The sequence below is a fragment of the Triticum aestivum genome, chromosome 5B, assembly GCF_018294505.1.
Source record: "Triticum aestivum cultivar Chinese Spring chromosome 5B, IWGSC CS RefSeq v2.1, whole genome shotgun sequence".
Lineage (NCBI taxonomy): Eukaryota > Viridiplantae > Streptophyta > Magnoliopsida > Poales > Poaceae > Triticum > Triticum aestivum.
Window position 1 is genome coordinate 640659718 of NC_057807.1, and position 25424 is coordinate 640685141.

At 49.3% G+C, this 25424-nt stretch overlaps 1 protein-coding gene and 1 long non-coding RNA gene across 4 annotated transcripts; both read left to right on the forward strand.

Moving 5' to 3' along the window:
* The first annotated feature begins 5524 nt into the window (after positions 1–5524).
* Positions 5525–8997, forward strand: LOC123113843 (uncharacterized). Its single transcript, XM_044535157.1, has 7 exons — positions 5525–6027; positions 6568–6654; positions 6743–7003; positions 7133–7297; positions 7503–7556; positions 7682–7828; positions 8305–8997. The coding sequence occupies exons 1-7, from the start codon at positions 5893–5895 to the stop codon at positions 8680–8682; spliced, it is 1227 nt and encodes a 408-aa protein (XP_044391092.1). The 5' UTR covers positions 5525–5892; the 3' UTR covers positions 8683–8997.
* Positions 8998–19259: 10262 nt separating this feature from the next.
* LOC123113844 (uncharacterized) lies at positions 19260–23161 on the forward strand. Of its 3 annotated transcripts, none has more exons than XR_006456241.1 (3): positions 19260–19676; positions 19819–20307; positions 20775–23161. It is a non-coding gene; the product is annotated as an uncharacterized lncRNA (long non-coding RNA). The 3 variants fall into 3 exon arrangements; XR_006456242.1 differs by having other exon boundaries at positions 19261–19853; positions 19964–20307; XR_006456240.1 differs by having other exon boundaries at positions 19262–19676; positions 19964–20307.
* Positions 23162–25424: the final 2263 nt, after the last annotated feature.

The following is a 25424-nucleotide window of genomic DNA, read 5'->3' on the forward strand; positions in this document are numbered from 1 at the left end:
CAGTGTCCCCCCTGTATCCAGAGTCGTTGTCGGAGTCGACCTTGCAGTACTCGGAGTCGTCATCGTCGGACGACCCCGCATCGGAGATGTTGTCGTGGACGAGGAGCTCGGGCTGGAATCTATCCCAGTAGGTGATGTTGACCGGCGCGGGGAGGGCCAGGACGACGCCGCGCACGCTCTGTGCCCTGGACGCGACGCGGAACGGATCGGGGTGCGGCGAGGGCGTGGTGGCAGAGCGATACATCCACCACCTCGCCCGCTGCCTCGGGTCGTCGGAGCGCGTCTCCATCATGGCGAAGCGGAGGATCAGCGGAGGCGCAACCCCCGGCCCGGGGGGCATTGCCCGCCGCTTCTCATCGTCCGTCATGATCTTGATGAGGCCGCGGGCGTGGTGGCGCATCATGCCGATGTTAGGGAACGAGCACGCGATCTCTCGTAGATCCGCGCGGGCAGCCTGGTCGTCGCCGGCGAGTTCCTCGATCACTCGCTGCCACGCCGGTGAGTCCATGGCGTCGGCGTTGGCGTTGCGCTCGGCGGCGAGCGAGGGTTTCAATGCTAGGCGTGGAAGTTGGTGGAGCGGCGAGACCGAAGAGACGTGGGTGGACTGGGGAGGGGAGTGGAGCTGGTTGAGTGGACGGGCAGAGCGGTGGGTGGTCTTAAAGGGCTGGGCTGGAAACCGAACGGGCGGACGAAGCCATGGCACATAATAACTACAGAGTGATCTACAATCTAACAAATCACTACTACTACTCTACTGGCATTGATCGCAGCGATTGTAACAACATGTCCTGGGTTCGAGCCCCAGGCACAACATTGATCGCAGCGATTGTAACAACATGTCCTGGGTTGATAAGGCAAGAAAGCAGGGGGCTAAGTGAAAAAATTCACGCGCTGACCAGCCAGTCCACTTGGCATCCAGTTGGCGAGTTCTGATTGGGTTTGGACTAAATTTGCTCCTCCATTGCAAGTTCAGGGATGAAATAGTTCACTTTTTCAAGTACAAGGACTAAACCATCACCTGACATGCAAGTACGGGGACCTGGGGTGCTATTACCTCAAATGTTCCTGTGCATAATGCATAGGGAGTACAATTAGGCACGGGCTGTCATTTTGGTGAGACATCTCCTTCCGCCGGCGTCCCAACCACACGCAAGAAAGCCATACTACTGTCAAACTAGATGACCTTTTAGTGTGTACTGCAGCTCATGCATAGGTTTGGCCGTCTAGTCGCCCCTGGCCTGGATGCTGCCGACGGGGAACGTACGTGACTACGTGCTTATCCAAAGCGTACCTGTAGAAGTTAGAATTTAGAAGAAGAGCGCTTGACCAACCAATGCATGCTGTTGGCACGTCGTTTGTTTATTCAATGAAGGAGAAGGGCCGGTGGCGAGAGAATGATCAGGACGAGGACGCCATTCTTTAAGCATCCGAATAAACACGGCGACGACCCTGCGGGTGCGAGGCTTAGATTAGAGAGCGGTCTCCATGCGAGGCATCCCTGACAGGCCAGCCGAACTCGGGCTGGTTAGCACCATCCCAATCAATCAAACGGCAGCAGTGCAAAGGGGTATGGCCGGCCGTGCGTGCCTTTGTGCCGCCTTGTGCGTCGCATCTTTCTCTCTTATCTTTGCCAGATTATATTCCTGTTCCTAGTTTATGTTGAGCATCCATCCATATCCATGCATGCATGCTGACCCAATTAATTGGCGCGCTGCAGCCTGCCTCCAGGGAGTTGGTTCGTTCGATCTTGACCGTAGGCTTCAATGTGGCATGCATGGGAAGACCGGACCGGAGAAGAGGATACAATATTTGCTGTGCCTGCTTCATGCATCGGCACCACTGGACAAAACTCATGCCAGATGCCACGCCAGCTTTGCTCGCGAGGGAGGGACGCACACCACGTGACATTATATAACGGCGTTTGAATTGAATTGAAATTGCGCCCATGACCGGCTCCTCTTCTGTTCTTACCTGGGGTCCCAGCGCCACTGCTACTGCCAGCCACAGCAACTCACCACACGCCAAGCTGACGTACTATATGCCGATCGTGCTCTGTCTCCACGTACTCCCTGACGCTGAGAGAGCAACTCCTACTAGCTGATGTCTTTCGGAAAGAAAAAAAACTCCAACATGCCGATCAAAACTATCCATGAATGTCCGTTTGGGTCGAAGCGGAGAAATAAGTCGGCCCAATGCGGTGTCACAAACGGCAGAGTGCCATTTTTTGCCCTCGTGACCCATTTCAGGCCCAAATTTAAGCCGGGCTTAGGTCGTCGCGGACGCGTGCGCGATGCCCGCCCTACTCCTCCACCAGGACCACCAGTCGGTTGCACATCCACCCCATTTCCCTCTCTTTCCAAAAAAAAACCGCCCACTCGCTCTCCCGGCCGCTCGCCATGGGCAAAGCGCCGATCCTCCCCATCGCCGCCGGCCTCGCCTCCCTCGCTGTTCATGTGCACATCCATTCAATCCTGTCCATTCAGCTTGGTACATGACTGATCTCCTTTTTGTGCCATCCTTCATCGGTGAGTTAGGTAGTGAGCTAGGGCATGCAATGATTCGGCTCTTATTATGGTAGGGAAGCATGGTCATTTGGTGTAGCGGAGCATCACTATCTTACCTAGGCTTTTGGTGGTAACCACTTTGTTCATGGCCGATCGAGAAAACAATAATAGAGGCACCAAAGTGTGTGGGAAAGAAAGGCGTCTTTCAGGCGCTTGTGGCATGAGGAGAAAAGCCAGCAGCAAAAGCAAATCGACGGCTTTCTACACAGATTGATTCCCTCTGTTGGCCATTTTGCCTTGCCTTTTGTTTTACTTAAGCTCAATGCTCCAGGCTGCAGCAGCTTGTGCGTCAAGCACATGCCATGCCACTCACTCACAGTGCTGGTGCATCAGTGGTATATCGGAATTTTCTAATTAGGTACCAAGTGGGTTTTAAATGAGCTTATTAGCCCCAATCTTGAACTTATGAGACCAAAGTTCCTCGATCCGTAAAATGGAGAGGATCCTGTAGTTGTATAGGCAGTCAGCCGTAGAGTGAAAAATATTTCACTTCACTGCTTGCTGCAGTCCTTTGCGCCGTTCCAAGCTGATTGTGTTTCCACCATGTGGACCCGAGGCACTGAGCCGGCCCTCACCCAGTGCAGCGGGTGTGGGGGGGCCTGTCATGTGGGCCCTTGCTTCGTCAGAACCATAGAGGACCACACGTACTGCACGTAAATGAATCTTGTAGTGTTCTGTTTACTAGCAAGTTCTTGTTTTTAATCTTGTAGTAATTGCTGCTGTTGGTGTTACTGCCTGACGCGCCTCTGATTGGGACTGATGCGAAAAGACATCCCCGGCGATGTTGTCTGCCGCGGTGACAGTAAAATATTTAGCAGCAGAGTGATTAGCGTACGGATGGAGTCCCGCCCTATGATATTGTTCTGTACGAACATTGACCCATTTCCCAGCATTTTCACGAGCCGACGTACCTACCTCATGCGTGATGTTGTCGTAGTTTTTTTTTTCAGGCTTTCGAAATTGTTGATACACAGATTAAGCAGTTTTTCTAGACTCTGTATAGGATGGTCGTACACTCGTACTGCATGTTTGTCCCCTACAACTACAGGCTACAGATCGTAGTGCTAATGCTAAACAGTGCTTGTTAACAGACTTAACAGGGGTTTGAGCGTGTTTGGACGCTGGTCATGATGGAAGACGCAGTTGAACAATTAGTAGCTTATAGTTTAGTAGTACCGTTGATAGTACAGTACAAAAAGGTTAAGCACTTAAGCAACGTCTGTACTCTCCTTGTAGGCTTGTACTCCATCCGTTTCAAATTACTCGTCGCTGAGATGGATGTATCTAGAACTAAAAATACATCTAGATACATCCATAAGTACGACAAGTAATTTGGAACGGGGCCATGTCGCTAATCACACGGTGCCATGTCGCTAATCACACGGTGCATGCATGCATGCGTGCGTCCGACCGCCCGCACACCGGCCGGATCCAATGCCACACCACCGCTTCTCTTCTCACACGGGTGCGCGCGGCCGCTCCCTCGCACGCACCGAAAGGGCAAAGGCGGGTGGGTCCAAGCGGTCACGGTCCCACCGGTCGGCGAGATTGCGCGCGCGCGGCGGCAGCTCGCACGTGGCCGCGGGTGCGGGGTGAGCGGGACGGGACGTGACGCGTCACGGGGCCCGAGGTGGGTAGCGGCCGGGCGCCCGATCCTCATCCAGTCATCCTGGTGGTGGTGAAGGAAATTACCAACCGCACACGTTCAAAAAAAAAAAAGAAAACCGCACGCACACACGCACGCGCTGGCCACCGGGCCGGAGCGCAAGAAGAAGATTTGATTTGGGTTCGGCACGCGCACGTCCGAGGCGTGAGCGGCGGCCATAATCCTATCTTATACCCTTAAAAACAAAACAAAGAGCATGTCCGGTATTATAATCCCAGCTTCGAGTTTGGTTCACTGTACCTTCACTAAACTTTGACTGCCTATGGAGCACGTGCCGAGAGATCCAATCTTTTCCGTTCTTTTACCAAGTTCGAGGGCGCGCCAAAGTTTTGTAGCGGAGGACGTAGTTTGCAGTAAAAAAGGAAATGTATTATCTCCCTTTCGGTTTGTTTCTTGGACATGTAGGCAAAGTCTCGGTTACTAGCATATCGAGTATTCGGCCGGGAAAACCGAAAAACCACAGAATGTCGATGTGATCTTTGTGATACAACATACTCCCTCTGTTTTTTTTATTAATTCTGCACATAAACTTTAACCTAAGTCAAATTTTATAAATTCTGACTAAGTTTACTGACTTTATAGTTCTAAAGCACCTGACATCAAACCTCATCACATGACGAGAAACCATAACGTCATCGCCCCAATGACACAACGAGAATTTACGCCGGAGCTTTGCTGACTACGTCCAAATGGTCAAACTCGAGGAGGTCGGCGCCCGAAAGAAAAACTCGAAGAAGAAAAACGTCACCATTCACCCGAGCGCCACACCGTGAGTACTAAAAAGCCATAACCTAAACTCTAAACAAAGCGGAGGCACCAGAATTCTCCTTCTCTCCACCGACCGCCGGGCTGCATGCAGAGGGGAGGTGAATCCACAGACTCGCCGGTGAAGTTTGGAGGAAAAACTTTACTCTAGTCCCCTAGGGTTTGGGGAAGGAAAGGTGGGAAAGTTTGTAAATTCTGATCGTGTACGTTTGCTCTTTGTATCGTTTGGTTAAACACATACCAGTATATTGTGTCCGGGCAAAACAGATGTTATATTTTCATCCGAAAATATAGGCTAGTACTGCTCATCAACACAACTTTTGTTCCCTCAAGTAAAAACACGACTTTTGTTGTTTTCGAAAATGTACTCATCAACATACAGAAATTGCTCATGGGACCCACATCCCGGTGGGCGCTGGCTCCGCCTGACGTCCGCCCGCCCGGAGCCCCGGAGCAGTTTACGATTCGTGTGCCGCAGGGGCATTTCCGTCCGGGCGCCCCGCGAAAAGCCAGGCCCGGAAAACGGCAAAAGCCGGACGGCCTCTTCGCAGAAAAGAAAACAAACACCGCACCGCACTAGTGCCAGCCGCGGCCTCGCTCCACTCCCCACTTGTTGCAAACCTCGCTACTCCCCAGTCCCCAGCCCAGACGGCGAGCCGCCCGAGAAGCGGAGAGCGTGCCACTGCCACCCCGCACCCCCCGCATTGTTTCAAAATCCGCAGGCCGGTCCCCGGAGGCGGCGCCGCGGTGGGTCGCCGGCGGGCAGGGGCGTCTCTGGTGCGGCAGGGGGAGGGGGTTCTTCCTTCTTGAAGTCCTTGCCGGAGCGCGGAGGCGGGCGAAATAGGGGCTGCGGAGGAGCGGTGGAGTTGTGAGAGAGAGAGGGAGAGGAAAGGAACCATGGCCGCTGCGCGCGTCGTCGCGTGCCTGCTGGCGGCGGTGATGTGCCTCTCGTGCGGGGCCGCGAGGTCGCCGGAGGCCCGGATGCACCGCCACCTCAAGCGCCTCAACAAGCCGGCCGTCAAGAGCATCGAGGTGCGTTTGTGCGCCCGCCCGCCGAGCTACCTAGATTCTTGCTGACTGACCCACTGCTATTCTTCTCAAGATTTGAATGGGGGATTTGTTTTTCCTTCCTTCCTTCCTTCCTGGTCAAAGCCGGTGTCCTGTGTCCGTTTCAATCTGCATTTTTGGGGGGATTTGGGCGAGATTGACTCAACGGGCGCACTTCTTGGCTACTCCAGTCCAGTCGCTCAAAGTTGCCACGCCCTGATTCAAAAGGGTGGCCTTTGCGGGGGCTTGTTTTTTTTCCCGGCGGATTGTTCTTGGGGCCGATTCGCTTTCTCGCTTTACGAATTTTGCAAAAGGCTAACCAAAAATTTCAATAAAAAGATGCCCACTACTTTGCGAGGAATTTCTTTCGTGCTCACTGCAAAATCTGAAGCTTCATCAGTGGATGCCAGCCAAAGTAGTACTGGTGTCCTTTTGCAATGCCATTCTTCATTTATTCCTGCTCAAAATTTCAGTCAGTGGATGCTAGCTAACTTTCGTTTGTTTGTTTGCAAATTAATCGAGCAGAGCCCCGACGGGGACATCATAGACTGCGTGCACATCTCGCACCAGCCGGCCTTCGACCACCCGTTCCTCAAGAACCACACCATCCAGGTACTAATACTGAGTTTGATTTCAGATGCATCAACAGCAGAGGGAGAAGATGCCACTGTTTTTGCTGAACATTTTTCTGTCCTTGCAGATGAGGCCGAGCTATCACCCGGAGGGCCTGTACGACGAGTCCAAGGCCAATGTGGCGTCCTCCGGCGACGGCGAGAGGCCGATGGTTCAGCTCTGGCACCGGAACGGCAGGTGCGCACCGGGCACCGTCCCGGTTCGGAGGACCAAGAAGGACGACTTGATGCGCGCGACCTCGATGCGGCGCTACGGCAGGAAGCACAAGCCCACGGTGGCGAACCCGATGTCGGTCGATCTCGCCATGCTCAACGAGGGCGGCCATCAAGTACGTGCACCAATTGCATCCGTCTATCTCACTTATGTTTTTGAGTGGCAGCAAGGAAGAAGAAATGCCACTGACTGCCTAGTGCTGTGTATGAATGTGCATGAACTCTGACTGTTGTGAATTTTTCAGCACGCGATATCGTACGTTCAGGGCGAGAAGTACTACGGCGCCAAGGCGACGATCAACGTGTGGGAGCCCAAGATCGAGCAGCCCAACGAGTTCAGCCTCTCCCAGCTGTGGATCTTGGGGGGCTCCTTCGGCGAGGACCTCAACAGCATCGAGGCTGGCTGGCAGGTACGTACCACCGATAAGATCAGCCAACCACATACAGCCCCATGAGCTTCATCACTGAGCTCTCGTAGCCCATATCTGTCTAGTTAATGCCACACCGTCGCTGCGGTTGATTGATGGATAGATAGCTCTGTTCCTACGGTTTCTAGCTAGCTCGGCGGTGTCACGGGCCCTGAACTTTTCTCTTTTCTGTTTGTTGATTCATCAGGTTAGCCCGGACCTCTATGGGGACAACAACACAAGACTGTTCACCTACTGGACTGTGAGTTTTTCTCCCTTCACACAACCGTGTGAAATGCTTCAAAATTAAGCCTGAAATTCTTTGTGACATGACATGTGCTTGTGTTGATCTTATTAACCTGTATATTTATGTTTTGTGTTGTGTAGAGTGATGCGTACCAGGCAACCGGGTGCTACAACATGCTGTGCTCAGGGTTCGTCCAGATCAACAACGAGGTGGCCATGGGGGCCAGCATCTTCCCCCTCTCGGGCTACTCCGGCTCGCAGTATGACATCAGTATACTCATCTGGAAGGTGAGTGAGCAAGCAGTTCATCTAGCAGTACTGTTTAAGAAGGGTTATTGTCACAAACATGAACGCCAGAGGAATTTCTGCCCACTTGCTGCTGTGCCCTTTACTCCTCTTGCTCCTTGACTGGACTCTGGGGCTCTGAAGATTATTCAGTACCCCTCAGCATGTGGCTATGTTACATGTTTTGTCAACAAACTTTTTTAGCCTTGATGATTACTCTAGTGGGTTTTGTCAATAGAAGCCTCATGAAGCATTGCTACCTTTCACCTCAGCAAGCGAGTGCCGAGATAGAAAGTCATGTGTTTTTCGTTCTATCACGCACGGGCAATGAGTGCATTCCATGGCCTGCTTAGTGCACCATGAGTGTCGGCATCTTCTTGACGCTAAACGGCTAACCCCTACTGAAGTCTAGTTATATGCCAAAGCTAATGATTCTGAATGCCGTAATGCTGTCTTCTAATTGGTTTACATGTATATAGGATCCGAAGGAGGGTCACTGGTGGATGCAGTTTGGCAAGGAGTACGTGCTGGGTTACTGGCCGTCGTTCCTGTTCTCGTACCTGGCGGACAGCGCGTCGATGATCGAGTGGGGCGGGGAGGTGGTGAACTCGCAGGCGGAGGGGGTGCACACGTCGACGCAGATGGGCAGCGGGCACTTCCCGGAGGAAGGGTTCGGCAAGGCGAGCTACTTCAAGAACATCCAGGTGGTGGACAGCACCAACAACCTCAAGGCGCCGCATGGAATGGGCACCTTCACGGAGCAGTCCAACTGCTACGACGTGCAGAACGGCAACAACGCCGACTGGGGCTCCTACTTCTACTACGGCGGCCCCGGCCGGAGCGCCAACTGCCAGTGACCTGAGACTGAAACCACCCACCCTAGTGAGTGAGTGAGTGAGTGAGAGCACCATTGGAAGTGTAGTGTGGTGCATCTGCATTATAAGTCAGTCTTGTTAGGCCTAGATGATGATAGGTGTCATGTGAATGGGTCCTGGTGTTGGCTCCTGATTTATTTTTGGGTTCTTTCTTCTTTCTTTTCCGTGTGTCAATCAAGCCTTCTGAAGAGAAGCATGGCATGTGGTGTGGTCTGGTGGTGCACCAGTTGTGTGATGGCCTACCAAGGGGTCCTTTTTCATACTGTGGTAGATTCATTCAGCTGTCCTTCGTGGCTATTATTGGGGGTTGTGTTCTTTCTCTCTTGGCCGGCTTGGCTTAACCAAAGGGGGTAGGGTTGGGTTCATGCATGCATAGCATGGGGAAGGCAACAATGGCTTCTTATGTTTCTCTTGGGCTTGGGAGGGACTCCTTTACTTTCTCTCCTTTGGATGCCACTATCTATGTATGGCGCATCGAAAGCAGCAAGGGGTTGTGTCCCGTTGAGAACTCTGGAACGCTGTGCATTCTTCATGCATGATGATGCCACCAAACCTAGTAATTATATGTTCAGTGTTACCCGAAAAGGGTTTCCCGCTTTGTATTACAAAGCACCAACACCGATACAAAGGAATGCTTGGGCAAGAAGCACAACAAGCCCAAAGAAAAGAAAAAAAGAACAAAGAAGAAGAAAGAGATGCCAACAACGGCAGCTCGACAAAGCGCGGATGACCAGCCACCGCTGCGCCCTCCGAAATTGACCCACCGCAGACCTAGGTTTCGACCCGCCGCATACCAAGCAGCACCTCCAGCAAGGGATGCGACGTCGACGAAGCTGCTGCCCGGACGTGTCCTAGGATTTCCCCCGACACGCGGAAGGAAGTGGGGGATGGATACATCCGACACCCTCCAAGAAGGGATGGTGGCAACCGCAGTCCGCAGGTGTTACCGCATCGGAGCCCAAACCCCACAGCCCAACCAGGCCGGAGCCAACCAGCCACCTCGCCGCCCACCAGCATGCGCCACCGCGGTCTTGACGCCGCCTCACCGAGATCACCACCACGAGGCCAAGAGGATGGAGAGAGACGCACGAGGCGACAGGGGCAACGGCACCGGAGCCACGCGCGAGGGAACTACCTCCACCGCCGTCATGCGGGAGGCCCGAGTCTCCGGCACCGTCGCGTTCGCCGTCCGGACGCAGCAGCAGGGCATACCAGGCCACCCCTGGCCCGGCCAGGCTCGATTTGGGCCCGTAAAGCCCCGTCGGCCGCGCTGCAGCAGGGAGGCACCAGTGCCACCAGCATCCACCCGCCCATTGCCGCTCCCTGCCTCCCGAAAGTCACACCGACGACCCTCCCCGCCGCCGGCCCGCCCAGACCTAGATGGGGCCCGAAGGGCCCAGATCTGGGCCGAGCGGGCGCCGTCAGATCGCATCGCCGCGCCGCCCCGCCGCCCAGAAGATCCCCCGCCACCACGCCAGAGAGCACGACCGCCGCGCCGGACCGCCGCCGCCTGGGAGCACCCCGCGGCGCCGCACCGCCCTGCGTCGGAGCGACCCGCGAGGGGAAAGGCCAGTGGCCGCCCGGGCCAGGCCCGACGCCGAATGCCAGCGACGGCGGCAAGGAGAGAGGGGAGGGGGAGGGCTCGGGGAGGAGGCGCGACCGGTCGCCTGCGGGGACGACGCAGTCGCGGGAGCGGGGAGGAGGGTACCCGAAGAGTTGTGTGCCACCTTCTCCTCGTTCACAGTGTTATTGACTGATTATCCTTGCATCAAGATGGCAAGGCAGCAAGAGCTGGTCCCTGAAGAAACGGGATATTATTATACGTACTTTGCAGGTGTAAGCACATGTCTTGAATATATTCATGGGTTGTGTGAAGTGGAGATGGAAGAAGAATGAGCAGTAGCCCATGCCTGCTGCCCCTGGAAGTTTTCCTTTTTTCGGGCGTGCTGCCCCTGGAAGTTGGCATGGGTTGTTTGCTTGTTTTCCAAAGCTCTTGCGTTCCTGCGCCCATGCTGCTTTGTTTGTCCGAGCTCGGCCCGGCCCGGGGCAGAGCGGCCATGCGCCCACGCACCGCCCGCAATCAAATGTGCATGTCTCCCTGTGCGTGTTAAGATGCTGGAAATCATGTGCTGCCGCCACGGATCCCGAGGCCAGTCCAGCCCAGTCAAAGTAGCATTGCATCCATTTGCGTATGTGGAATCGGGTGGAAGTTGGTGGGCGATCGATCGATGCGTTTGCTCGCTCGCTCGTCACGTTGCTCATCTTTTGCTGCGCAGTTCGTTGATCGGCCATTCAACTTGTGCTAGTACCTACCTACGGCCTCGCAAGAATGATTGGATTGATTTGGTTTGGTAGGGGTACGTGTATGGTACGGGCGGACAGTAATTCTGAGTCATGTATTGGTCGGTTCTCTCTTCTGACGCTCACAGAAAAAAGGCAGAGTGGATTGGAAGCCGATGGGGTCACTCACATCCACATCCAGTCATTCATTCATGCTCAGATTTCAGATGATGATGATGCGCTAGAGGGGGAGGCACGGGCTGGAGGCGCTCACGTGCCCAGCGGTATGCCTGTACCAGTGACCAGTGTACTACTACTACTGTCGTTGTGCTCCACCGACCCCTGAAAATGATGCGTGGTGTGGGCAAAGTACTAGAGCGTACGCCATCTTGAAAGCTTCTAGCTTCTCTCGCGGCATTGACACGTAGTATGTTTGTTGTGTCATAAATCGGCAAAAAATCACTCTTCTGAACCTTTGCTCCAAAGTTAAGCATGATTTTATCCCATTTTGACTTTTTTCTTTGGATCTGACCATTTTGCTGCGGTCATGGTACCGTCGTGCTCAATGGCAGTACGAACCAGGTCAACGTCCCCCATCATCACAACACTCACATACTTTGACAAGTGGCTACCGTCAGGGCCCACAGCTGTAGCCCCGTTATAGCCTACCGCCAGGCTCGATGGCTGTAGCTGCCTGAAGAGGTAGGTGAGTAGGGGGGGGGGGGGGCTTGGGTGGGCCACCCACCCACCCATTCACCCCCATCTCCCTCCTCTCCTCCACGAAAACATAAGAGATCTCCATTTGTGCATGGTTTTTATGGATCTTGGGGCCAAATTGAGGAAGGTAACCTTTTTCAATCCCTTCAATTACCTTTTGTCAAATCCTTTTAGTTTTGATACATTTTTGGCACTAGGTGCAGCCTAGTTCCTCATTACGATTCAATATGAACTTAGATTGACACATGTTTTTTGTGTGGTTGTATATGCGTGGGTATATGGATATGTGTGAATGTTGCCACCTAGCTCCTCAATATGTGTTTTGGTATGCACATGTATGGAAATGTTGTTGAATGTTGCTATGGTGATGCTTGAATGTATGGATATGCTTATGCTGATGATCAGGGTTAGATTATGGTGATGCTTCTGGTTTTATAGCAAGAACTAGGTTTAGGTCACTCACTAACATTCTCGCTAAATACTCATGTAGGATGGACAACATTATCAACATTGGGAAAACTTATGAGGCGGCGGAAGAACATCGACGCGAACTCATCGAGGGAGAGATGAACATGTGGGTAAAGAGTTGTGACAAGGCGTATTCAACTACGAGGGAGTTTAATCCATATTAGTTCATTGAGTACCCTCCAAAGGCTGTCGCTCAAAAAGAAAAGAGTCTTCGTGAGCTTGAGAGGAAGGAAGAGGATAATAGAAATGATCTGCATTGATCACATTTTCCGTTAGTAGGAAAGAATTTGATCCAATGGACCTGAAAGGACTGGGTAGATCATTGGATGGGCAATCAAGGAATGAGCATCGCCGATACCTGGCCATGTTGCTCACTGGGATTGGGTTCGCAAAAGAATGAATGTCGTCAGTTACTGGTCGGGATCCAATGATATTCGATTGGAGCCTATGCCACAACGTGACCTGAAAATTACAAACATGAATTTTTGTAGGGATCAGATGCATCAAGGCCCCCTTTTCGACGCTTTGACATTGTTTGAAGAGCTCCTTGATGTTTTATGTCATTTGAACTCCAAGATGTCGTATGTCATTTGAACCCTATGGTATCGTATGTCATTGGAACTCCAAGATGTATGTCATTTGAACTAAGTGTGTATGTTCCCTTTTGAACTCGAAAATGTTGCATGTCATTTGAACTTAGTGATCCTTGTGCAATTTGCTTAAAATACTTTTTTTATTATTGGGATGAAATTCTGTTATATTAGCTATGAAATTAGTTGAGATAAAAAACCAAAATTCTAACAGGTATTTAACTCGTGCAAGCAATGTTAGGGCCCTACCGCCATAACCTCGAGTTGTAAGGTCCTGCAACTTACTGTCAAAACCTTGATGGTAGGGCCCCATGCCCTACTGCGCCCAAAAACTAGTACCGTTTTGCTAAGAGCATCTCCAGCCGTTGGCCCCTCAGGGGGCGCCTAAAATCACCGCCTGGGGGTGACCCGGCGCAAAAAGTGGGTCTGGGGGCGAGTTGGCCCCAGGGCCGGCCCCAGGCGTGAGAAAAAAAAACATTAGGCAAAGTTGGGCTGAAACACGCCACTTTTCGGCAAACATGAGCTTTCATATTCGCAAATTTGGGCTAAAACACGCCATTACATATGAAAACTAGTCAAAGAAAAAAACTTGCTGAAGGCCGAGAAGTCGTCGTCGTCGCCGCCATCGTCGGCCTTGTCCTCCTTGACTCGGGTGCCCCTGCTGGACCCCTCCTCGGCTGGTGGCGGCAGCGGCGGCACGTCGTCGTCGTCGTCGCTGTCGTCGATGATGACGCCGCCGCCTTCGTCGCGGCCTCGGCGGCGCTGCGCGAAGCGCTCTAGGGCGGCGCGCTGGCGCTCCCTCGCCATCTTCAGGGAGTCTTGGCGTGCCCATTCAAGGGCCGCGTCATCGTCGAGCTCGACCTCGCCGTGCTCCGCCTTCACCGGCGCCAGCAGCCCCGGCTCCGTCTTCACCGGAGCCAGTCCTGGCTCCGTCTTCACCGGCGCGAGACCCGGCTCCATCTTCGGCTTGACGAAACGCGGGGAAGGAGCCGACGAGGAGGCGTGCCGGCCGCCCTCACTGATGACGATGTCGGCGCTGCGCGTGCGCCGACCGAGCGGCGTCTTCGCCGCGGGCTCGGCCTTGACGCCGAGCGATGGAGTGCCGGAGGAGTGGGAGGAAGAACGCGACAAGGAAGAGGAGGAGGAGGAGCCGAACCTCCTCGGCGCCCATTGCCCGTCGCGTCGGTGGTGCGTCGGGGCGGCCGTCCTTGCCGGGGGGTACGCCAACAGCGGGTTGTTGCTGCCCTCGAGGTGCGCCAGCACGTCGTCGAGGGTGCGGCCGAGGACGCCCCACCAGAGGTGGTGCCCCTCGCTGTTCTTGGTGCCACCGACCACCAGCGCCCCGTTGGTGGACGCCAGCCGTTGCTGCTGGCGGCGCTCGAAGTACGCCACCCACGCCGCGTTGTTGTCGGCGGCGTACTGGGGAAGGGAGCGCTCGGCGTCGGTGAGAGAGGCGCGCGTGATCTCGATCTCGTCGGCGAAGTACGATGGCTTGGTGACAGCGTCGGGCAACGGGGGAATGGGCACTCCCCCATTGCTGAGCCTCCAGCTCGTCGGCCCCGCGCGCATGTCCGGCGGCGCCGGGATGTTCGCATGGAACAGGAGCCAGGACTCCTGTTCGCGGAGCGAACGGCGGCCGAAGCCGTTGGCCGCCGCCTCGTCTCCGGGGAAACGCTCGGCCATCGGGAAGAGGGAGTGGCTAGGGAGAAGAGATCGGCGGGGAGAGGGAGGGCTGGGATGGCACTCCAACGCTAGCGAGCAAGACCATATATAGCCGAGGGAGGGGAGGCGTCGGCGCGCCGCCCCATGACACGCCGCCCGTGAGAGGAATCAATGGGAAAGCTGACCGGCGGCAGCCTTGCCATTGATTCCCCGCGGGAAACCGAGGCGGGTGGTGTCGCTGACGTGGCTGCCCCACGACGCGGCTGCCACGCGACGCTTTCGTGCCAAAAACGATTCGCCCGGTGCCCCCCAGTGTGCCGGGTTCAGGTTGGGTCCGCCGGTGCCAATTTCGGCCCGAGCCGGCGAAAAAGGGCCCTTGGGGGCGCGACTGGGCTGATTTTTTGGCGCCGGCGGTCTAAAAGTCGCCCGGGGGGCCTTGTTGGGGGCGCGGCTGGAGATGCTCTAACCTTCGAGGCCCTACCACTAGTGGCCTTGGCTGTACTGTCCCATGCCATAAGGGCATTTCCAATGCCGACCCTCAAATTTTCTCGGGCATGTGCCCGTAGATAGGGGGTCCAGTCCATCGACACTGAAGTCGGAGGCCGCCATCCAACGCTGTCCGCATACATTTCAACAACTATTGAAACTAAACGAATGAAATTCATGCAAACAGGCGAATTTTATTAAAATTCTGAAGAGATTTATGCAAACACAACATATTTCTTTAAACCGGACTAAATGCATTACATTTCAGACACACTTCAACTAAAAGTGGAGCTCGTCTGAATTCGGAGTTATAATTTCACACATACTTCTATTCTAAACATAATCTAAATAATTGTCGTCCCCATTCCCCATATTCGGCCATGAGCCTTGAGAACTGAAGCTCCGGCACTTGCCTTCGCCTTCTTTAGTTCTGCCTCGGTGCTCTCCAGCTCTGCCTCTGCATCCCCCTTCTCCACAGCTTGAGCAACTAATAGGCCGACGATTGTCAACCTGCCAAGCTTGGCTTCAGGCGGAGAGGAAGAACGGTGGCCTTCCTGGGGCCCAAGCGGCGGCGACCTACCATGCACTACTCTTCCTCGCTTCCGGCAATGCCCCAGGACATGCCGACTTCGTGGTCATGGCGATGGTGTGCGACCTTGGCTATGTCCTTCTCGTCATCGGTCTTGCCCCACACCTCGTCCACCGCCGCGTCGAACTCTTTGTAGGCTGCCTCAGATTCCGTCTGACATTGGCGGTACCACTAGCGTTCGAGGCGAATCTCATGGGCGGTGCGGTACGACTCGAGCAGCGCCGCCTGCTCCGCCACGCCCGGTCCAGGGCGGTCGCCCTGCTGGCGGCGAGCTTCTCCTCCACCTACTGGTGCTCCTCGAGGAGCTGGAGGTTGTAGGTTGCGTTGGCCTACGCCTCCTGGAACTACTTCTCCCGCTCCTCCCGCACCATGTCCATGTAATGGGCACATGCCTCGCCGATGGTCACGGTGCAATGCAACACGCAAGAGTGGTGCCGACGAGGTGGGTGGGTCCCGGCTCATCGTCTGCCGCGTCCAATGGCGCCCATCACCTTCTTCTGCTTCAGTATCAGCCCATCGTAGAGAGCTTTGGAGTGTGAGGTAGCCATGGCGGGAGTGGTGTGGAGAGGAGAAAGGGACCAAAGGTGGATGACCGCGGCTATGGCCGGGGCTGCAGTTTATATAGCAGGCGAATGGAAATGGTGGGCGGCAGACTTACGGACAGGTGCTGCCGGAGTACGTTCCTTGACAACTGCGTGTCATTAATGTGGCGACAGATGAAAGGTCGTGGGATCGTTTGAAAGATGAGCAGTTGCGTGCATCGGGAAGCGGCGCTGGCGGCAGTCTCTCGGCCAGCACGCCGCTTCAATGCCGGCGCCAAAGAGAGGCCGCGCCCGCTCTGCCCGGGCATGAATGTGGGGTCGACGCTCCAGAGCGGCACTGAAGCGCGCACAGGCGAGGGAGGGTTTTTTGTGGGCGAGGGCTGTCAGGGGCTGGCGTGGCAGCGGTCCAGACGCTCGCAAAGCCCCCTCACGTTTGTCTCTATTTACTGGAGAAAGTACATCCGAACCGCTCGACGGACCAATACAGGCCCGCGTTGGTTGACACAACACATTTGGACAACGTGGCTCGAATGTATGCAGGGCGGTTTGAGGATCGGTGTTGGAGATGCCCTAAGGCCCCAAAAAACACACGCATGTTCCAATACCATTTCATTAAAACTTGAGAGCCTACAGCCAGGGACCTTGGCGGCAGGGTCCCATGCCCTACTTCCCCAAAAAACATAAGCAAGCTCTAGTATCATTTTCCTGAAATTTGTGGGCCTACCGCTAGGGACCTAGGTGGTAGGGTCCCATGCCCTAACGCCTCAAAAAAAAAGCACGCGAGGTCCAATACCATTTCACTAAAATTTGAGGGCCTACCGACTTTCGGTAGGGTCCTACTAACTACCGCCGACTAGTTTGGCATTAAGATTTTGGAGCACAAATAAGTTTGTTCACACAAGTAATTCATGACGTATGACTCAAATAATTCAGAGTTCATCACACACAAATATTTTTTGATGCAAAATAGTTCATCACAAGTTAATGAAATAATGCATAAATAGACAAGTTCATAAGACAAGTAGTTCTTGACATAGTTCATAACACATGACAGATACCACAAGTTCATGACACAAAGCACAACTCAAGTTCACGACATACTTCTCCCGCAACTCAAGTTTCTATTGAGTCACAGGGGGCCATTTCCCCTTCTTGAGTCAACATGGCCATTTTCCCTTCTTGTCGCAAGTTCATGACATACTTCTCAAACAATAGCACAACCCAACTTTCAATTGGATTACACGGGGCCGTTTCCCTTTCTTGTTGCGTGCCTAATCCTCCACTTGTGCAAGGCGAACCCTTGCAAGCTTTTTTCCCTCTCCTCTTCACAAGCCTTTCACAATTTTTTCGATAAATTTGGAACTTCTTTGAAATCCCAAATTATTTAAAGAAAAAAGGAACAGAAGTTAAAAAAGCAAAAAATGAAATGAAGAAACAGGGCGCCCGCACATGGACTGACCCAAAAGGGTGAGGGAGGAGGGGAGGGGCGGGTTCGCTGGCTCGTTTGCCAGTGCCCAACGCGCAAAATAGGAGGGGCACGACTATGTGTCGCTTGTAGCAAGGCCGAACAAGGTCTTGCTTGAAGCGGGCAAAAATGTGACAGCTCAACGCGCTAGGGGTCCATAAGCCTTAAGCACTTGTTTATTTTGCATTTTATTTTTATTTTCTTGCTTTCATTTTTACTTGTTTTATATTTCAAAATATTTTATACATACGTATTATAAAAGTTACTTTACACAAAAATTTGAATAATTGTTAGTCATGCACTTCAAAAATGCTAAACCTGGATAAGAAATACGAAAAAATATCTGTATAAAAGAAGAACATTTATGATGTATATTATATATATATATATATAAAATAGTGTTTCAGATGTGTACAAAAAAAGTACAACTTTTATGAGAAAACTGTAGACATAGAAACATATATTTTGAAAATAGTTAATCATGTATTTAAAAAATGTTAAAAATGTATAAAAAAGTTTCACATGTGTATAGGAAAGATGTACATTGTGTGTGAAAGAAAGTAGACATGTGTTGAAAAAACCCACAAAGAAAACCAATGAAAACTGAAAAAAACAAAGAAAACCAAAGAAAAGAGGAAAAAAGATGAAGTGAACGGAAGAAGTTGACGCAAAACAGTAGAACACAGTGAAATTGAAAAAGCCTAATGAGAACCGAAAAAAAACAGAAAAAAGAAAAAAGTCAATGGAGAAAAGACTGATAGAAACAAGAAATGAAAAGATGAAAAACCGAAGAAGAAAGAAAATAAACCAAGGGAAAAAAATTAAAAAACGTAAAAAAACTGGTATAATCAGAAAGCGGCAACGCAATGAAAAAAGTGCTACGATCTGTACTGTAGCAAAGACGACAAAGCTTCAGGCGAGGACAGGGTGCATCTCCCTATAAGCGAGATATAACCCTAGCGAAATAGGAGATTGCGCTAGGCTAGGCAGTAGCTTTCCTCGCCTGAAGGCATCCGATTCGTGGCCTGGCCCAGTAGCGCTGACGTCACTTTTTTTAATAATTATTTTCATTTCCTATTTTCCTTTAATTTTTTAAAGTGTTCATTGCACATTCAAAAAATATAAACCATGTATTCTAGAAAATGTAAATGGTGTAAATAAAATTGTTGCTGATGCACATGATTTTTTTAAATGTGCCTAAAAAAGTAGTAATCAAAACATGTATTTGAAACAATGTTAATCATGCATTCGAAAAATATTATCCAAGTATAATTTTTCAGTGCAATTTTATTAATTTTTTGATAAATTTTAATAAAATGTTGAAGCCAAAATGTTGACGCCAATATAAAAAATATTCCTGTGTTTTAATAAAATGCCCACAAACTTTTATAAAATGCATGTACAATGTAAAAAATTGTCTGCATAATGTAATAAATGTTCATTTCCATAAAAAATTGTCCGCGAAATTACCAAAAAAATTTGTACATTGCAAAAATTCTTTCTGTAGTTCAGAAAAAAAATGTGTATTTGAATTAAAAAAAGCATAAAACCTGTATTTGGATTTTTCTCATGAATCTATATCTATACTACTATTAAAAGAGCAAACATGAATTCCCCAACAGACACATCATAAAGCGTACACAGAATCACCAGAAACGTTGGATTAGTCCAACTAAATCATATCTAACAATCCATATTACATCAGGGGTCTGTCACACAAATAAACGATGCAGATTAAATGTTCTGCCAGCAGACGCTCCTCCTTCGTCCTCAATTAATGGGATAGGGGATTTCTATCCCGTAATCTTCTCTCTCCCTCACAACACGCCGTCTCTCCTCCTCTTGCCCCACCGACGCGAGAGCAGATCGCCGCCACCGCCCACCGCTCCTCCTCTGCTGGCTGCTGCCCCATGGACGCGAGCGTGGATCGACGTCGCCGTTGTCCGCTCCTCTTCTGCTACTGCTCGGACGCGAACACAAAACTCAGTCGCCGCCGTCCGCTCCTCCTCGCCTCAAGGATGCGAGCACATGCCGCCGTCCGCCGGTTGCCGCTCTCCTCTGCCGCCTCATGGATGCAAGCGAGGGTCTCCGGCACCATCGTCCGCTCCACCTCTGCTGCCCCACGGACATGAGCGTGGGGCACCGTGGCCGCCTGCCGTTCTCCTCTGCTGACCCAGGTCCGTGCGACAGCCCCGTCGATCCCCTTTGGGCGCATTCCGTTCGTTTTGCTGCCGATTTTCGTGGGGAGCATATGTTTGGGGGAGCGTTCGTCGGATGCCTATTCAGTGGCTCTGTTGCTGACGGAATTGGTCTTTTCAGCTCTGTGCGCCACTCTTCAGCTCATAAGATCAGAAGTAACAGACTGATTGAACTTATATCCTTATGAACGTACAGAAACTGATGGTTAACTATATTTGTTAGTGCACACCAAATGTTTGATATTTGTTCTATGTGACTATTACAGAACTTTTGGGTTATACAGAGGATACAAGAGGGTTGTTTCACAGCTGATTCAGCATCTTCTTCAAGGTTACATCTCCCCTGTACTGATTTACTATCTTTTCAGTTCATATTTATTAGTGGCCAAAGATTCATGCTTGCTCCCAAGTTCTGTTGATAGAGATGTAAGACTTTTTCTTTTGTTAACATGAATTTAGTTGATTGTTAACAGATTTGTCTGTAAGGTTTGAGGCCGCATTTAACGGACTGAACATTTTTTCTTTCTGAACTATGATCTTATGGGAAGTAGCGAGAGTGCGGGACTATGATTTGGCTATGGAGGCGTCACCTAACAATTCTGCATTCCAGGTATAGTTTCTGATCCTGATGGCTAAAAATATATATTTCTACAGTTCTTAATACAGTAATATCTAACGACATTTGTATGAAATTAATGTTGTTGTGATTAAATTCCATGTGTAAGAGGATCAGTTAGCGCGCTACAATAAGAGCTCATGATCAGTTAACGCACTAGAATAAAACATGGAGTAAAGATGCTGGAAAAAAATGCATTCCTCGGTCATATGGTTACACATGCGTTGCATGTGCATGGTTACTATGTGCTCACGAAATTCATGATTGAAAATCCTAATTCGGATGGAGCAAAGTTTCTACAAACTTTATAGATACCGGTGTTTAACTTTTATATTAGGCAAAATGAGCTCCTTTGCGAAACTGGTCGTACAATTCATTCTTCAGAAGTGCATTTGTAATAAAGAATTCCAATTTCTTGATTTTCAGTAAACTGATTGGGCCTCCCTTCCCATTTTTTCCAGAATCACCTCGCTTCCCATTTTTAGATACGGAGCTCTACAACAGAATTCCAGTTTGTTCCTCTATCATTTATGTTACAACTTGTTGTTGATTCTTTTACATTTCTTTGGTAACTTTAAGTGAAAGGCAACCTACAATCGAGCAGCGATTTACCAAAGAGCAGTTTAGAGTTTTCTCTTTCTTTTGTACATTGTTGTTGTGCATAATTTGTTCTGTTATAGAGCTTTGTTAGAAAAGCTGATTTAACGCATTGTTCGGCTTTAGATTACTGCACCTTATGGTTGTGAGTGGATTTAAGAGTTAACATGATACAATATCTTTTTGAAAGATGATAGATTATCTCGACACAAGCAGGTGTCATTTTTTGGCAGCATCCACGATTTCAGTGCACATGATTTACTACTGAAATACTCATGACTTACTATTTGGCTATACATGTTTTACAGTATTTTCTAGGTGTACTGAAATTTCTGAAATGGAGTTGTATATCTTGTTTCTTAAATTTGCATGAACCAGGATTGTATGGGAATTAGTGTCGGTATATGCACAAGTTGCTGTATGTCCGGTTGTAAATGGGCTACAAAGAAATCAGCTTTAAGATCCTTTAGAACTGACATGCAGACCATGTTACGTTTTTGTCATACATATAGTTGTAAGCTTTTCATTTGGTCTCAAATTTAAATGAAGCTGACCATTTTCAGTCCTTTTTTTGGGGTTGTCCACACAGGACATACAGTACACGAGTCATACATACAGTTTTGAATCTTCTACTAGCTGGAAAAATTGAATGAATGCTAATTGGTTTTCAGTCGATCGTGAAATAGATATATTCCCTGATGAAACTGAAACCTTTACCCTTTCTAAATGTAAACTTGTGCCATTAATGCCGCATTGTTCTTTGGGTCTGTTTTTTCTCACAAACTCATAACATGCTAGGAGAAGAATCATGTAGGCAGATGAATGTAAATTATGAAGCATCTTAGCACCGTTTTTGTATTTATTAGTGTCCCTGAAAGCTTATGCATCTTACAACCACACCTGACACCACCTACCTTATCTCTCGTGTTCCTCATGCCGCCACCTTTCTCTATGGCCTCCTCCCCACTGCCGGCCGCCGAGTCAACATCATCTTCGGGCCGCCCATCGGCTGCATCTTTTCCATGGCTGTAGCCTATCAAAAATAGGAGCAATCCCATTGTTGGTACAGAGCCTGAAGATTCTTTGCCTTTGTTTGAACTGGTTCAGTTTTGCCTTTCATATGCTATCTATTTGATTGGTCCATGTAGATTTAGGCAACATGAGACGAGCCGATGATATATAATGGTAGATACGATGCTCTATGCTGCAAGTGTTTGATGTCTTGGTGATGGCAGGTTTTGCGAGTAATTGACATGTTTTTTTAGTAGAGGATAATTAGAGATATAAAGTTCCAACTCAGATGTTGGGAAATTTAAAAGTGGACCCTTTGATTTTGAGTAATTCTAAGAGAATACATCTTATCGTTCAGGTATCCTTTTTTTAGTAATGCTAAGAGCATACATGATACATCTCATCATCCTTGATAGCTGATAGCCGATGACATGAGCGAGTGGGGGACAGGCCCCTTTAGCTACTGCAATAAGGTAGTGCATACTGTTGGAACCCCTTTCACGATTCCCACTCCACCGGCTGCACCGAGTCTTCAGGAGCGATCACCATGTACGGCGCCCGCCCGCCTGCCTCCGCAACGGCCGTAGCACTCCGCACGATCCTCATGCTTATCATGATTAGATAGGGCTCAATCGTTGGACATGCATGTATATAAACCCATGTAATCGCTCAATGTGAATACACGAGAGTTCTGACTCACTTGTCTTCTCATACAAATGGGTTACTCATATTCCATTGTTAGACGAGCTAGCCGCAAGAAGTAGGTTCAGCATTCGGCTCCATTTGATTTACATTCAGATCATCTTGCTGCAACACCATTACTTTTCTTGATAGCAAACAACTATTTTCAGTAATCATATATATAGCTTGTATTTGGTTTGTTTATTTTATTATACCATAGATATCATGATAAACTTTTAATCGCTTAATGAGAATGTTTTGTTCACTCAAAATTGAGTGCCTGATAGTCTGATTAGATTGTGTATGTGAAAAATATGCAACAGGAATATGCAGCTGCACCTAAAAAATGACATTGTTTCCTTGGGGTGTAGACAAAATATACAGCTGCACTTTACCACAAGATGGTTACTATGGTACTTTCTGGGGATGTGTATAGAGGAATCCCCCATGTATTTAGGTTGTTTGCATAACTATTACTCTTCTCTAATTTCTGACTTGGTGATAATTCAAAACATACATTCTGTTTTGAAATAAAAAGATAGGACCAAAATTGTGTTGTGCTCTATCAACAGAAACTATGCTCTCCTAAACCTGAATGAACCAGACGTGGAAAGACATCTGAGTTTCGGTTGTGGTGTTTCAACATGAGTTTAGAGCGTTAATGCTCTGGTGATGTGAGGAGGTGAAGCTGTATGCTACCAGATCGCAGATATTTCTTGGTACATATGCATTTAAAGAAAAGATGGGTGTGTGCGTGACTGTGATAGATGGTTCTACTGGTATCTTATTGGATATATACAAGAAGTGTTGGTAAGGAAATCAAAATACAAGATACAAGAGAATGCTGCAACAGCCAAGGTTCCAAAGTATATTGAAGGTGCTCGCAAGCTTCCTTGGACTGGTTCTTACATAAATGCTTCTGAATGTCATCTCTCCTACATGGTGCTGGTTAATGCCTTCTTTTGTATGCAAACTACATGGAGGGCATACAACCTATACCTCATAGTAACGAGGTAATAGAAGCTGGCAGTACAATTATCATGTATCTGCGTGAGTCTGGAAGGTAGATACGTTGTTCCGCAAGACAGACGTCAACTTTTTAAGTGGCATCATAGTGGGCCAGAACTTGTTGATGAAGCCAATGATAGGTTGATTGTAGTGATAGGGCATTAGACGTAATGCTAGATGTAACCCTAGACAGTCAACTGTCCGGTCTTTAATCACTTTTGTTTTGGAGCATTTTTGTTTTCTTGTCATAGGGTTATACGTGCGTTGCACGTGCACGCTTACTAGTTCAAAGAAGTGTTCAAAATACTCCCTCCGTCCGAAAATACTTGTCGCAGAAATGCATAAAATGGATGTACCTAGAACTAAAATATATCTAGATACATCCATTCCTCCGACAAGTATTTTTGGACGGAGGGAGTATGTATTTAAAACAATACACGTCATGTATTTGAAAAATGACCAACATGTAATGTTTCATGTGTGCTCTAAAAATATACATTATGTACTGATGAAAAAGTATACATGCGATGAAAAACTAAAACTGGTCAAAACCTACAGAGAAACAAAAAAACAAAAATAATAAAAGAAAACAAAAAAATGATGAAACAAATAAAATAGCAAAGTATATCAAAGAAATAATTAAAAACCAAGTGAGAAAACAGAGAAAACCAAAGCAAAAGGTTAAAAACGGAAAACCCAGAATACTGGTGAAAAACAAAGAAAAAATAAAAGTAAAAACCCTATATAAATCCGGACCTGAACGAACCTACATCTCCCCCTAGTGTTCAAATCGGCACAACTGGGCCGACTCGCTAGACGTCGTTCGTAGGCGATTCATATTTGGAATTGGTACGGTCGAAATATAGGTCTTTTTTTTGACGCGATCGAAATATAGGCCTTGCGGGCCTGGATGAGCTGCCACGGCAGTAAAAACTGGGATTCTACAACTAGTTTACATCAAACTGAATGCCTTTTCGGCGGATATACTTCCTTGTGTAACGTTATACTCATCTTTTTTGTGTGTTTGAAATAGTCCCTGTAATGCGAACCAACCTGTGATTGGATGGTTAGATGGACTGTGGTATCCCCAGCTTATTATGGTTCAAGTCCCGGTGCTCACATTCATTCCTGGATTTATTTCAGGATTTTCGGATTTATTTCAGAATTTTCGGCGATGCGCTTTCAGTGGGAGGAGATGTTCCCGTCGAAGATGAGGTGGCTACGATGACTTTGCAAATTTCAAGATGATATGCCGGCTCAGTCTTTCAGAGATGCTCATAGGGATAGGGTGTGCGTATGTGCGTTCATAGGGATGAGTGTATGCACGTGTATAAAAGCGCTTGCATCTGTACCGTATTAAAAACAATAGTCCCTGTAATATATTGCATAATTCTTATCCCCTCGAATCTTCTCGTTCTCTCTATTTCTTTTCTGATTTTCTCAGCCGAGAGCTCCTTCCCCTGCTCCAAATCAACAGAGCCCATGGGCCTGAAAATGATTGAGGAGTACAGCTGCAAACCGGTGATTATTGAAATTGACCCGTTAGAGCTTACGCAAGCTTTTAATGGGATCATTCAGGTTTGGAGTCCTTACACTGCGATTTTGGCTCATTGTTTTCAAATTGCTTTTCGGACCGGAGAAGTTTCCTTGCAACACTGTCCACGCGAGGCAAATTTTGTGGCACACAGCCTTGCTAGATACGCTGTAGAGTCGAATAAGTCAGTAGCTTAGGAGGTGATCCCCCTAGTTTCATTGTCAGTGATGTAATGAATGATGTATCCTTGTTCATGTTGAAATAAAGTGCGCCATGAAGG

What these genes read in the sequence shown, in the direction of transcription:
- LOC123113843 (XM_044535157.1), top strand. Translation starts at nt 5,893, where the DNA reads ATGGCCGCTGCGCGCGTCGTCGCGTGCCTGCTGGCGGCGGTGATGTGC. An exon ending in TCAAGAACCACACCATCCAG is followed by an intron (nt 6,655 to 6,742) that starts GTACTAATACTG and finishes CTGTCCTTGCAG; the next exon opens with ATGAGGCCGAGCTATCACCC. An exon ending in GCATCGAGGCTGGCTGGCAG is followed by an intron (nt 7,298 to 7,502) that starts GTACGTACCACC and finishes TTGATTCATCAG; the next exon opens with GTTAGCCCGGACCTCTATGG.